Raw genomic sequence first — 12,867 nt, 5'->3', positions numbered from 1 at the left:
GAGGATTCTCAACCACTGCACCACCAGGGAATCCCTAAATCTCCATTTCTTTAGGGTCAATTACTGGAACTTTATTAGTTTCTTTTGGTGGTGCCATTTTGCCTGATTTTTTGTGGTCTGTGTAGTTTTATTTTGGTGTCTAAGAATTTTAAATAGAAAACACCTCTTCCAGTCATTACAGATTGATTTTGACCTCCTGCTTTCAGTTCACTGGGCTGATAAGAGAACCTCCAGAATTGCAGTTGTCCTGGTTTGGAGCCAGGTTATGAGGCTGTTGGTGAGTCTACAGTGGAGTTCACAGTTGGCAAGTTAACAGGAACTCAAGTTTCCATGGATCCTGTCTGGCCCCTGGGTAGATGGGACTCCCTCCAGTACCTTGTTTGGTAGGGAGGCTCTGGGACAAGGGTCTGCCTCAAGGTCCAAAGTTGACTGCAGACACACAGGCCTATTGCAAAGTGTACAATTAGGTGTAGCTCCCACCAGGTCCTGGGAGAGCTCCTGCCTGGTCTTTGGTGGGATCCAGGCTGGATGGCTGCATGGTCCCTTGGATCATGGCTGAGAAGCACTGGAGCTGAGTTCCAGGACTATTTCAGGTCCCACTGCCAAGACTGATGTCTGTAAACCTTGCTTTTGATGTATGGATGGGAATGTTTCCCACCAGGTCTCTGGGCTGGATGTTTCCTTACCACAGCTGGAGGGATTGGAGTCAAGAATAGAGATGCTTCAATATCTCCTGAGGTGCAGGTGGGATGTGTGTCCTGCTTGGTCCCTGTGCCAGCAGGAATGGTATGTAGACTTCAGCTGGAGGGACCTAGAACCAAGTATGGGGCCCTTTCAGGATCTACAGTCTGACTGAGGTTAGCAAGCTTACTTCCTTCCTGGAGCCCCTGGTTCACAGCTCTGAAGAGATGGAGCAGGTTCATGGGCTACTTGAGGGTCCACAGTTGGAACTAAGCTCTGTTATGCCTATTACCCAAGGCATGGTAGGGCATGTTTCCTCCCAGGTGCATTGGCATATGATATTGGTAACAGGACCAAGACAAGATGGGGCAGTAGACTAGTCCTCAGGTGTACAAAGCGATTTCTGGGACTGTAGCTAGGATCCTGGTCAGTAAGTCAGGAGCCTGGGTGCAGAGCTCTCTCTCTCTTCTCAAAACAGCTCTCCTTGGTCTCAGACTCCACTGGGGTTTCACAATCTTCTACCCGAGTATTAAAGCTCCCACAAAGGCACTTTTGTCTGTGACTGGTTGCCAAATTGCTGTTGAAGGAGGATATTAGTGGGGGTGTTTTATTCCTCCATTTGGTGACATCACTTCTTCAGTCATTTCTTATTTCAAGCATAAACATTTAGAGGTACAAATTTCCCTTAGAGTATGGTCTCATTGCACCTCACAAGATTTGAGAAGTTCTAATTTCCCCCTCTTTTAAATAGACTATTTCCTAGAAAAATTTTAGGTTCACAGGAAAATTAAGCAAAAAGTACAGAGAATTCTCATTTACCACTGTTCTCCACCATGCACACAGCCTCTCCCACTCTCAATACATTTGAGAATGGTACATTTGTTACAATTGATAAACTTGCATTGATACATCATCATTGCCCCAAATCCATAGTTTACAAAAGTGTTCTCTTTTTGTTGTCCATATATCTACCACTATAGTATCATACAGAATAATTTCAATGCCCTAAAAGTCCTCTGTGCTCTGCCTATTCATTCCTCTCTCCCCACAAGTTCCTGGAAACTACTGATCTTTTTACTGTCTCATAGTTTTATCTTTTCCAAAATGCTATGTAGTTGGAATCATACAGTGTGTAACCATTTCAGCTTACATCCTTTCACTTTGTAATATGCCTTTGAATTTACTTCATGTCTTTTCATAGCTTGGTAGCTCATTTCTTTTTAGTGCTGAATGATATTCCATTGTCTAGATGTACCACAGTTTATTTATCCATCCAACTACTGAAGGACATTAAGTTGCTTCCAAGTTTTGGCAATTGTGAATGAAACTGCTGTAAACATCTGTGTACAATTTTTGTGTGGACATAAGTTTTCAACTCATTTGGGTAAATGCCAAGGACTGTAATTTCTGAAACATATGGTAAGAGTATATTTTGTTTTATAAAAAAACTGCCAAACTTTCTTTCAAAGTGGTTGTGCTATTTTGCATTCTGACCAACAATGAGAGATCTTTTCTCCTCCACATCCTTGCCAGTATTTCGTGGAGTCAGTGTTTTGGATTTTAGCCATTCTAATAAGTGTGTAGTGGTAACTCATCTTTGTTAATTTACAATTCTCTAATGCCATATGATGTTGAGCACATTTTCATATGTTTACTTGCTATTTGTATATATTCTTTGGTGAGGTATATGTTCAGATCTTTTGCCCACTTATTTATCGGGTGGCTTATTTACTTATTGTTGAGTTTTAAGACTTTTTTTTTTTTGGATACAAGTTCTTTATCAGATGTGAGTTCACAATTATTTTCTCCCAATTTGTGGCTTGTCTTTTCACTCTCTTAAGATCTATGTACTTTTTATTTTCTTTGAGACGTTCTATTTGAGTCATTGAATAACTAAACATGTGTGCTTTAATAACCAAATGTTGAAGCTTTTTCTGATTTCTTTATGTTACTGATTTCTAGTTTGATTCTATTATGACCAGAAAATTATGATTTCAATTTTTTAAATATTATGATTTCAATTTTTTTAAATTTGTTGAGGTTTGTTCTATCACTTGAAATTTTCTATACATTTGTAACAATTCTATGGGCACTTGAAAAAATTTTGTATTATGCTGTTCTTGGGTGAAGTGTTATATTCATTTAGATCCTGTTAGTTGAATTAGTTGTTCAGATTTAATAAATCTTTGCTAATTTTCTGTCTCTTAATTCTGTCAGTTGCTCAGAGAGGAATGTTGAAATCTCCTACTATAATTCTGCATTTGTCTATCTCTTTTTAACTCTATCATTTTTTGCCTCATGTATTTTGAGGCTATGCTATTTGGATATGCTCTTTATTTTCGATCACTACATATATGACTTATAAGTCTACTAATATGAACATTTTACCACTTTGAGTGAAGTATGAAAACTTTACTTCAATTGACTTCCTCTTGATCTCTTGTTGGATGTTTGTGGAGGAGCTAAACTTTCAAGATTTAGTGGCTTCCCTGGCAACACTCCGCACAGCCTGGTATGAATGGGGCTCCCCGGCCCCTCTCTCCCACAACCCTAGCAGACAGTCTACTAGGGCAGCATGAGTATTGGTAGGAACATAGAATTTACTTCGAAGAGACCTGGGTTTAGCCCTCAGCTGTGTCACTTTCCATTTTTGTTAACTTAAGGAAGTAACAACCTCTCTGAGCCTCATTTTTTTCTCACAGGTTTGTCATAAGGGCTACATGGGTTGACATTTTACTAATTTGTGTGCAACTGCCTAGCCCAGTGCCTTGACAACTGCCCTCTGCCGCATACCCTACACTTCCATTCTGGACATAAGCCTCAGTTACCATGTTCCATTATTCAGCTCCAACCTGGGCTAGACTCCCAGTCCGCCTACTTTCTCAACTTGGTCTTAGTCTTCCAAAAAGCACTCCTTTAAAAAAAACCCCTTGCTTACACAATCAATGCTTTCTGGAACTGTTGTGTTCAACAAAATGCTGTAATTTGAATCCTTTCATTTCCCCTTTGGAAAAATATCTATTCAGGTCTTCTGCCCACTTTTTAATTGAGTTGTTTATTTTCTGATGTTGAGTTCTATGAGCTGTTTATATATTTTAGACATTAACTCCTTATCAGTCATGTCATTTGCAAATATTTTCTCCCATTCAGCAGGTTATATTTTTATTTTGTTGATAGTTACCTTTGTTGTGCAAAAGCTTTTAAGATTAATTAGGTCCCATTTGTTTATTTTTGCTTTTATTTCCTTTATTTTAGAAGACATATCCAAAAAATATTGCTACCATTTATGTCAAAGGGTGTTCTGGATGTGGACGCTAGGGCGCCGAGCGGCTGCCAGCCTCTTGCCCTGCTCGGCCCCACAGGGTTCTGCCCAGGCCCACGCCAGGGCCCTGCGGCCAATGAAGGACCCTCAGCTCTATGGCTGCCGGGGCCTGCGCACCGGGACCGCTGCAGCCGGCACACCCAGTCAGCCCAGTCTGAGCCTCTGCTGCCTCAACCAGATCCTAAATGTCAAAAAGCAGTGTGTCTGTTGGATGAATTTGAGGACAACGGGAACTTTGGGTGACGCTGGCCCTCTGGACGATACCACCTATGAAAGACTGGCCGAGGAGACGCTGGACTCCTTAGCAGGGTTTTTTGAAGACCTTGCAGACAAACCTTACACATTTGAAGACTATGATGTCTCCTTTGGGAGTGGTGTTTTAACAATTAAACTGGGTGGAGATCTAGGAACGTACGTGATCAACAAACAGACCCCAAACAAGAAGATCTGGTTATCTTCACCATCCAGTGGCCCCAAGTGTTACGACTGGATTGGGAGAAACTGGATGTACTCCCACGATGGTGTGTCCCTCCACGAGCTGCTGGCCACAGAGCTGACTCAAGCCTTAAAAACCAAATTGGACTTATCTTCTCTGGCCTACTCTGGAAAAGGCACTTGCTGCCCAGCCTAATGCTAAAGACATTGAAAGCTCTAAAGCCAAGATCCCGGTTTCATTCTGCAGCTGAATGGCTAGTTTTTTCCATTCCTGCTTTTGAGGACAGTTGCATTATGTGTAACGGCTCTGTGAAAAGACCGTGTCAACTTCCGCCCTGCCCCTAAGTTCAGATTTTTAATTTCCACTGGTTTCTTTGGATTTATTGTCTGATTTCCTCCCTCAAGTGATAGCCCTTATATTTCATAATGTCTGTATGCCCATACCTTTAATATATAACCTCACAACAAAGAAAAAGAAGAAGGACAAATTCCAGGAGGAGAAATGAATTGGCTTCACCATTCATTCTCTGAAAGACTTACTACAATAACTGCATGAAGAGTGGCTGGCCAACCTTGCCATCCTGTCTCAAAATGAGACTCATTAAAGGGAAGCCTAAAACATTCCTACTCCTCTTGAAAGTGTAAACACTTCTAAGCCCTTTAGTATTGAAATATCAGTAGCAACTCGGGAATTCTCAAACCGAATACCATTTTCTCTCTGTGCTTTGTGACTGTCAGGGTGTGGCTCGCATGGGGTGACACAGGGAGATGTGGTGCCGTGTCTTCCATATGTGCATATATATGTACACACACATTTACATGTGTGTATACATATATATTTTTTAAATTTAAGAGTCAGTATAAAATAAGCTATCACAACACTGGTCTGAGGATGCAAAAAATCTCCCAAAAGCCATCTCTGTAAGCTCATGGATATAGTATAATAAATGAGGTCATGGAGCTGAGGAGGTGCTTGGTAAATTGTGAAAGGCCACATAAATGAAAAGATGTTGGTGTTAATGAAAGGAACCCCAGTCTTACACTTGGCCCAGCCCAAAAGTAGTTGTCTGTCTCTGGGCAAGTTTCTTGAACTCCCAGGACCTCTGTTTTCCCGTGTTAACAGAGAGGGTTAAACTGGATAGAATATAGTCGATCCCCAATTTAGACATTTAATGGTCCTGTCAGGCAACTTAACAGGCCAGCTTTAATTCCTTCTAGTAGAGGAGATGACAGTGAACTTTAAGCTATAGAGTAAGTATATGGTTTTGGGTTTTGTTCTACTTGAATTTCAGTTGAATTCATGTTCAAATGATCATCTTTTATTGTGCCATTACTGTGCTAAGCCTGGGCTGTAGGCTGAATGTTAAGGTGTTGATCCTAACCCCCAATCACAACCCTCATAAATGAGATTAGTGCCCTTATAAGAGAGACCACAGAGAGCTCCTTCATCCCTTTCACCATGTGAGGACACAGAGAGAAGACAGCTGTCTATGAAGAAAGAAGCAAGCCTTCACCAGACACCCAGTCTGCTGGGGCCTTGATCTTGGACTTCCCAGCCTCCAGAACTATGAGAAATAAATTTCTGTTTATAAGCCAAGAAAAAAAAAAAAAGGTGTTCTGCCTCTGTTTTCCTCTAGTAGTTTAATGATTTCCAGTCTTACATGTAGGTCTTTAATCTATTTTGAGTTTATTTTTGTATATGGTGTTAGAGAATGTTCTTATTTCATTATTTTACATGTAACCCTCTAGTTTTCCCAGCACCACTTATTGAAGAGACTGTCTTTTCTCCATTGTACATTCTTGCCTCCTTTGTCATAGATTAATTGGCCATAAATATATGGGTATATTTCTGTGCTCTCTATTCTGTTTCACTGGTCTATGTGTCTGTTTTTATGCCAGTACCATACTGTTTTCAATACTGTAGCTTTGTAATATAGTCTGAAGTCAGGCAGTGATATTCCTCCAGCTCTGTTCTTTTTTCTCAAGATTTTTATGGCTGTTCAGGGTCTTTTGTGTTTCCATACATATTTTAAAATTATTTGTTCTAGTTCTATGAAAAATACCCTTGGTGTTTTGATAGGGATTTTATGGAATCTGTAGTTTGTCTTGGGTGCTATGGTCATTTTAAAAATATTACTTCCTCTTATCCATGAACATGGTATATATTTCCATCTGTTTGTATTGTCTCCAATTTCTTTCATCCAGGTCTTATAGTTTTCCGAGTACAGTTATTTTACCTACTTATGTAGGCTTATTCCTAGGCATTTTATTCTTTTTGATGTAATGGTAAATGGGGTTGTTTCCTTAATTTCTCTTTCCAATAGTTTGTTGTTAGTGTATAGAAATGAAACATATTTCTGTATATTAATTTTGCATCCTGCAACTTTACTAAACTCACTGATGAGCTCTAATAGTTTTCTGGTGGCATCTTTAGGATTTTCTGTGTACAGTATCATGTCATCTACAGACAGTGACTATTTTACTTCTTCCTTCCCAATTTGGATTCCTTGTATTTCTTTTTTCTTGTCTGATTGCTAGGGCTAGGATTTTCAATAACATGTTGAATAACAGTGGCAAGAGTGGGCATCCTTGTCTTGTTCCTGATCTTAGAGGAAATGCTTTCAGCTTTTCACCATCGAGTAAGATGTTAGTTGTGGGTTTGTCACATATTGCCTTTATTATGTTGAGATATGTTCATTCTATGCCCTATTGCTTGAGAGTTTTTATCATAAATGGATGTTGAATTTTGCCATCAGCTTTTTCTATGTCTGTTGAGATGATCATATGGTTTTTATACTTGAATTTGTTTATGTAGTGCATCACATTGATTGATTTGCAGATACTGAAAAATCTTTGCATCCCTGGGATAAATCCCACTTCATCATGGTGTATAATCCTTTTAATGTACTGTGATTCAGTTTGCTAATATTTTTTTTGAAGATTTCTGCATCTATATTCATCAGTGATATTGGCCTATAATTTTCCTTTTTATTGTGATATGCTTGTCCGGTTTTGGTATCTAGCCAGGGTGATTCTGGCCTTGTAGAATGAGTTTAGAAGCATTCTGTCCTCTACAACGTTTTCAAATAGTTTGAAAAGAATAGGTGTTAACTCTTTAAATGCTTGGTAGAATTCACCTGTAAAGCCTGTTCCTAGACTTTTGTTTCTTGGGATTTTTTATTACTAATACAATTGAATTACTAGTAATTGACCTGCTCATATTTTCTATTTCTTCTTGGTTCAGCCTTGGGAGATCGTAAATTTCTAAGAATTTGTCTTTTTTTTTTCTAGGTTGTTCATTTTGCTGGCATACAGTTGTTCATAGTTGTCTCTTATGATCCTTTATATCTCTGTGGTGTCAACTGTAACTTCTTTTTCATTTCTGATTTAATTGGTTTGAGCCCTCTCTTTTTTTTTTTTTTTTTTGATGAGTCTAGCAAAAAGTGTATCAGTTTTGTTTACCTTTTCAAAGTACAAGCTCCTAGTTCATTGACCTTTTCCAATATTTTCTCTTTATTTCACTCATTCCTGCTCTGATATTTATGATTTCTTTCCTTCCACTAACATTGTGTTTTGTTTGTTCTTTTTCTAGTTCATGTAAGGTTAGGTTGTTTCTTTGACATTTTTCTTGTTTCCTGAGGTAAGCTTGAATCACTATAAACTTCCTTCTTAGAACTGCTTTTGTTGCATTCCATAGATTTTGGATCATTGTATTTTTGTTTACATTTGTCTCCAGGTATTTCCTTAAATGAATATTTTATTTTATTTTTAATTAATTTTTAATGGAGTATAGTTACTTCACAATGTTGTGCTAACTTCCACTGCACAACAAAATGAATCAGCCATACATATACACACAACCTCTTCTTTTTGGATTTCCTTCCAATTTGGGTCACCAAAATGCATTAACTAGGGTCCCCTGTGCTATACAGTATGTTCTCATTAGTTGTCTATTTTATACATAGTATCAACAGTGTATATGTGCCAATCCCAATCCCCCAATTCCTCCCACACCCCCCCTTTCCCCGTTGGTATCCATACATTTGTTCTCTATGTCTGTGTCTCTAATTCTGCTTTGCAAATAAGATCATCTGAACCATTTTTCTAGATTCCACATATATGCGTTAATATACAATATTTGTTTTTCTCTTCCGGACTCACTTCACTCTGTATGACACTCTCTAGGTCCATCCAAGTCTCTACAAATGACCCAATTTCGTTCCTTTTAATGGCTGAGTAATAGTCCATTGTATATATGTACCACATCTTCTTTATCCATTCATCTGTTGATGGACATTTAGGTTGCCTCCACATCCTGGTTATTGTAAATAGTGTAGCAATGAATATTGGGGAACATGTGTCTTTTTGAATTATGGGTTTCTCAGGATATATGTCCAGTAGTGGGATTGCTGTGTCATAGGGTAGTTCTATTTTTAGTTTCTGAAGGAACATCCATACTGTTTTCCATAGTGGCTATACCAATTTACATTCCCACCAACAGTGCAGAGGGTTCCCTTTTTTCCACATCCTCTCCAGCAGTTATTGTCTGTAGATTTTGTGATCATAGCCATTCTGACTGGTGTGAGGTGATATCTCACTGTAGTTTTCATTTGCATTTCTCTAATAATTACTGATGCAGAGAATCTTTTCATGTGTTTGTTGGCAATCTATATGTCTTCTCTGGAAAAAGGTGTATTTAGGTCGGGTTGTTTTTTTGTTTTTGTTTTTGTTTTATATTGATCTGCATGAGCTGCTTGTATATTTTAAACATTAATCCTTTGTCAGTTACTTCATTTGCAAATATTTTCCCCCATTCTGAAGGTTGTCCTTTTGTCTTGTCTATCATTTCCTTTGCTGTGTGAAAGCTTTTAAGTTTCATTAGGTCCCATTTGTTTATTTTTGTTTTTATTTTCATTACTCTAGGAGGTGGGTCAAAAAAAATCTTGCTGTGATTTATGTCAAAGAGTGTTCTGCCTATGTTTTCGTCTAAGAGCTTTATAGTGTCTGGCCTTACATTTAGGTCTTTAATCCATTTTGAGTATATTTTTGTGTCTGGTGTTAGGGGGTGTTCTAATTTCATTCTTTTACATGTGGCTGTCTAGTTTTCCCAGCACCATTTATTGAAGAGGCTGTCTTTCCTCCATTGTATATTTTTCCTCCTTTGTCATAGATTAGGTTACCATAGGTGTGTGGGTTTATCTCTGGGCTTTCTATCCTGTGCCATTGATGTACATTTCTGGTTTGGTGTCAGTACCATACTGTCTTAATTGCTGTAGGTTTGTAGTATAGTCTGAAGTCAGGGAGCCAGATTTCTCCAGTTCCATTTTTCTTTCTCAAGATAGCATTGGCTATTTGGGGTCTTTTGTGTTTCCATACAAATTGTAAAATTTTTTCTTCTAATTCTGTGAAAAATCTCATCAGTAATTTGATAGAGATTGCATTGAATCTGTAGATAGCTTTGAGTAGTATAGTCATTTTCACAATATTGATTCTTCCAATCCAAGAACATGGTATATCTCTCCATCTGTTTGTGTCATCTTTGATTTCTTTCATCAGTATCTTACAGTTTTCTCTGTACAGGATTTTTGCCTCAGGTAGTTTTATTCCTTGGTATTTTATTCTATTTGCTGCAATGGTAAATGGGAATGTTTCCTTAATTTCTCTTTCTGATCTTTCATTATTAGTGTATAGGAATGCAAGAGATTTCTGTGTTAATTTTGTATACTGCAACTTTACTAAATACATTGATTAGCTTTTGTAGATTTCTGGTGGCATCTTTAGGATTTTCTATGTATAGTATCATGTCATCTGCAAATAGTGACAATTTTTTTAAATTATTTATTTATTTATTTATTTATTTATTTATTTATTTGTTGTGTTGGGTCTTCGTTTCTGTGTGAGGGCTTTCCCTAGTTGCGGCAAGTGGGGGCCACTCTTCATCGCGGTGCATGGGCCTCTCACTATTGCAGCCTCTCTTGTTGTGGAGCACAGGCTCCAGATGCACAGGCTCAGTAGTTGTGGCTCACGGGCCCAGTTGCTCTGCGGCATATGAGATCTTCCCAGACCGGGGCTCGAACCTGTGTCCCCTGCATTGGCAGGCAGATTCTCAACCACTGTGCCACCAGGGAAGCCCAACAGTGACAATTTTACTTCTTTTCCAATTTGGTTTCCTTTTATTTGTTTTTATTCTCTGATTGCCGTGGCTAGGACTTCCAAAACTATGTTGAATAATAGTAGTGAGAGTGGACACACTTGTCTTGTTCCTGATCTTAGAGGAAATGTTTTCAGATTTTCACCATTGAGAATGATGTTTGCTGTGTGTTTGTCATATATGGACATTATTATGTTGAGTTAGATTCCCTCTATGCCCACTTTCTGGAGAGATTTTATCATGAATCGGTGTTAAATTTTGTCAAAAGCTTTTTCTGCACCTATTGAGATGGTCATATAATTTTTATTCTTCAGTTTGCTAATGTGGTTTATCACATTGATTGATTTGCCTATATTGAAGAATCCTTACGTCCCTGGGGTAAATCCCACTTGATCATGGTGTATGATGCTTTTAACGTGCTTTTGGATTCGGTTTGCTAGTATTTTGTTGAGGACTTTTGTGTCTATGTTCATCAGTGATAGTGGCCTATAATTTTCTTTTTTGTGATATCCTTGTCTGGTTTTGGTATCAGGGTGATGGTGGCTTCATAGAATGAGTTTGAGTGTTCCACTCTCTGTAATTTTTTGGAAGGGTTTATGAAGGATAGGGGTTATGTCTTCTCTAAATGTTTGATAGAATTTACCTGTGAAGCCATCAATTCCTGGACTTTTTGTTTTTGGACTATTTTTAATCACAGTTTCAATTTCATTACTTGTGATTAGTCTGTTCATATTTTCTATTTCTTCCTGGTTCAGTCTTGGAAGGTTGTACTTTTGTAAGAATTTGTCTATTTCTTCCAGGTTGTCCATTTTATTGGCATATAGTTACTTGTAGTATTGTCTTATCATCTTTTGTATTTCTGAGGTGTCAGTTGTAACTTCTCCTTTTTCATGTGTAATTTTATTTATTTGAGTCCTCTTCCTTTTTTTTTTTTTGATGAGTCTCGTTAAAGTTTTATCAATTATGTTCATCTTCTCAAAGTATCAACTTTTATTTTTACTACTCTTTGCCATTGTTTTCTTATTTATTTATTTATTTTTGTCTGTGTTGTGTCTTTGTTACTGCACGCAGGCTTTCTCTAGTTGCATTGACTGGGGGATAATCTTCATGGTGGTGTGTGGGCTTCTCATTGTGGTGACTTCTCTTGTTGTGGAACATGAGCTCTAGGCGTGTGGGCTTCAGTAGTTGTGGCACACAGGCTCGGTAGTTGTGGTTCGTGGGCTCTAGAGTGCAGGCTGAGTAGTTGTGCAAAACAGGCTTAGTTGCTCTGTGGTATGTGGGATCTTCCTGGACCAGGGATAAAACTCGTGTCCCCTGCAATGGCAGATGGATTCTTAACCATTATGCCACCAGGGAAGTCCCATTGTTGTTGTTTTCTTCATTTCTATTTCATTTATTTCTCCTCTGATCCTTATGATTTCTTCTACTAACTTTGGTTTTTTTTTTTGTTGTTGTTGTTGTTTTTGTTCTTCTTTCTATACTTGCTTTAGGTGTAAGCTTAGGTTGTTTATTTGAGATTTTTCTGATTTTTTGAGGTAGGATTTTACTGCTAAAAAACTTCCTTCTTAAAATTGTTTTTGCTGCACCCCATATGTTTTGGGTCATTGTGTTTTCATTGTCACTCATTTTTATGTAGTTTTTCATTTCCTCTTTCATTTCTTTACTGATTTTTTGGTTATTTAGTAGCATATTGTTTAGCGTCCAGGTGTTTGTGATTTTTACAGTTTTATTTTCCTGTAATTGATTTGTAATATCATAACATTGTGGTCAGAAAAGATGCTTGATATCATTTTGATTTTCTTAAATTTACCGAAGATTGATTTGTGACCCAAGATGTGATCTATCCTGGAAAATGTTCTTTAGCACTTGAGAAGAAAGTGTTTTCTGCTACTTTCGGGTAGAATGTCATATAAATATCAATTAAATCTATTTGGTCTATTGTGTCATTTAACGTTTGTGTTTCTGTATTTATTTTCTGTCTGGATGATCTGTCCATTCGTGTAAGCTGAGTGTTAAAATCCCCCACTATTATTGTGTTACTGTCGATTTCCCCGTTTATGGCTGTTAGCATTTGCCTTATATATTGAGGTGCTCCTATGTTGGGTGCATAAATATTTACAATTGTTATATCTTCTTGGATCAATCCCTTGATCATTATGTAGTGTCCTTCTTTGTCTCTTATAATAGTCTTTATTTTAAAGTCTATTTTGTCTGATATGAGAATTGCTACTACAGCTTTCTTTTGATTTCCATTTGCATGGAATATCTTTTTCCATCC

At 37.9% G+C, this 12,867-nt stretch overlaps 1 protein-coding gene across 1 annotated transcript; it reads left to right on the top strand.

Moving 5' to 3' along the window:
• Positions 1 to 3,986: 3,986 nt before the first annotated feature.
• On the top strand, positions 3,987 to 4,636 carry LOC132357705 (frataxin, mitochondrial-like). Its single transcript, XM_059911385.1, has one exon. The coding sequence runs from the start codon at positions 3,987 to 3,989 to the stop codon at positions 4,632 to 4,634; it is 648 nt and encodes a 215-aa protein (XP_059767368.1). The 3' UTR covers positions 4,635 to 4,636.
• The last annotated feature ends 8,231 nt before the right edge of the window (positions 4,637 to 12,867 follow it).

Source organism: Balaenoptera ricei, chromosome X (genome assembly GCF_028023285.1).
Source record: "Balaenoptera ricei isolate mBalRic1 chromosome X, mBalRic1.hap2, whole genome shotgun sequence".
NCBI classification, from domain to species: Eukaryota; Metazoa; Chordata; class Mammalia; order Artiodactyla; family Balaenopteridae; genus Balaenoptera; species Balaenoptera ricei.
The sequence above is the reverse complement of the archived record's forward strand: the minus strand, read 5'-3'. Positions and strand labels throughout refer to the sequence as shown.

Coding starts and splice junctions, on each gene's coding strand:
- LOC132357705 (XM_059911385.1), top strand. CDS start 3,987: ATGTGGACGCTAGGGCGCCGAGCGGCTGCCAGCCTCTTGCCCTGCTCG.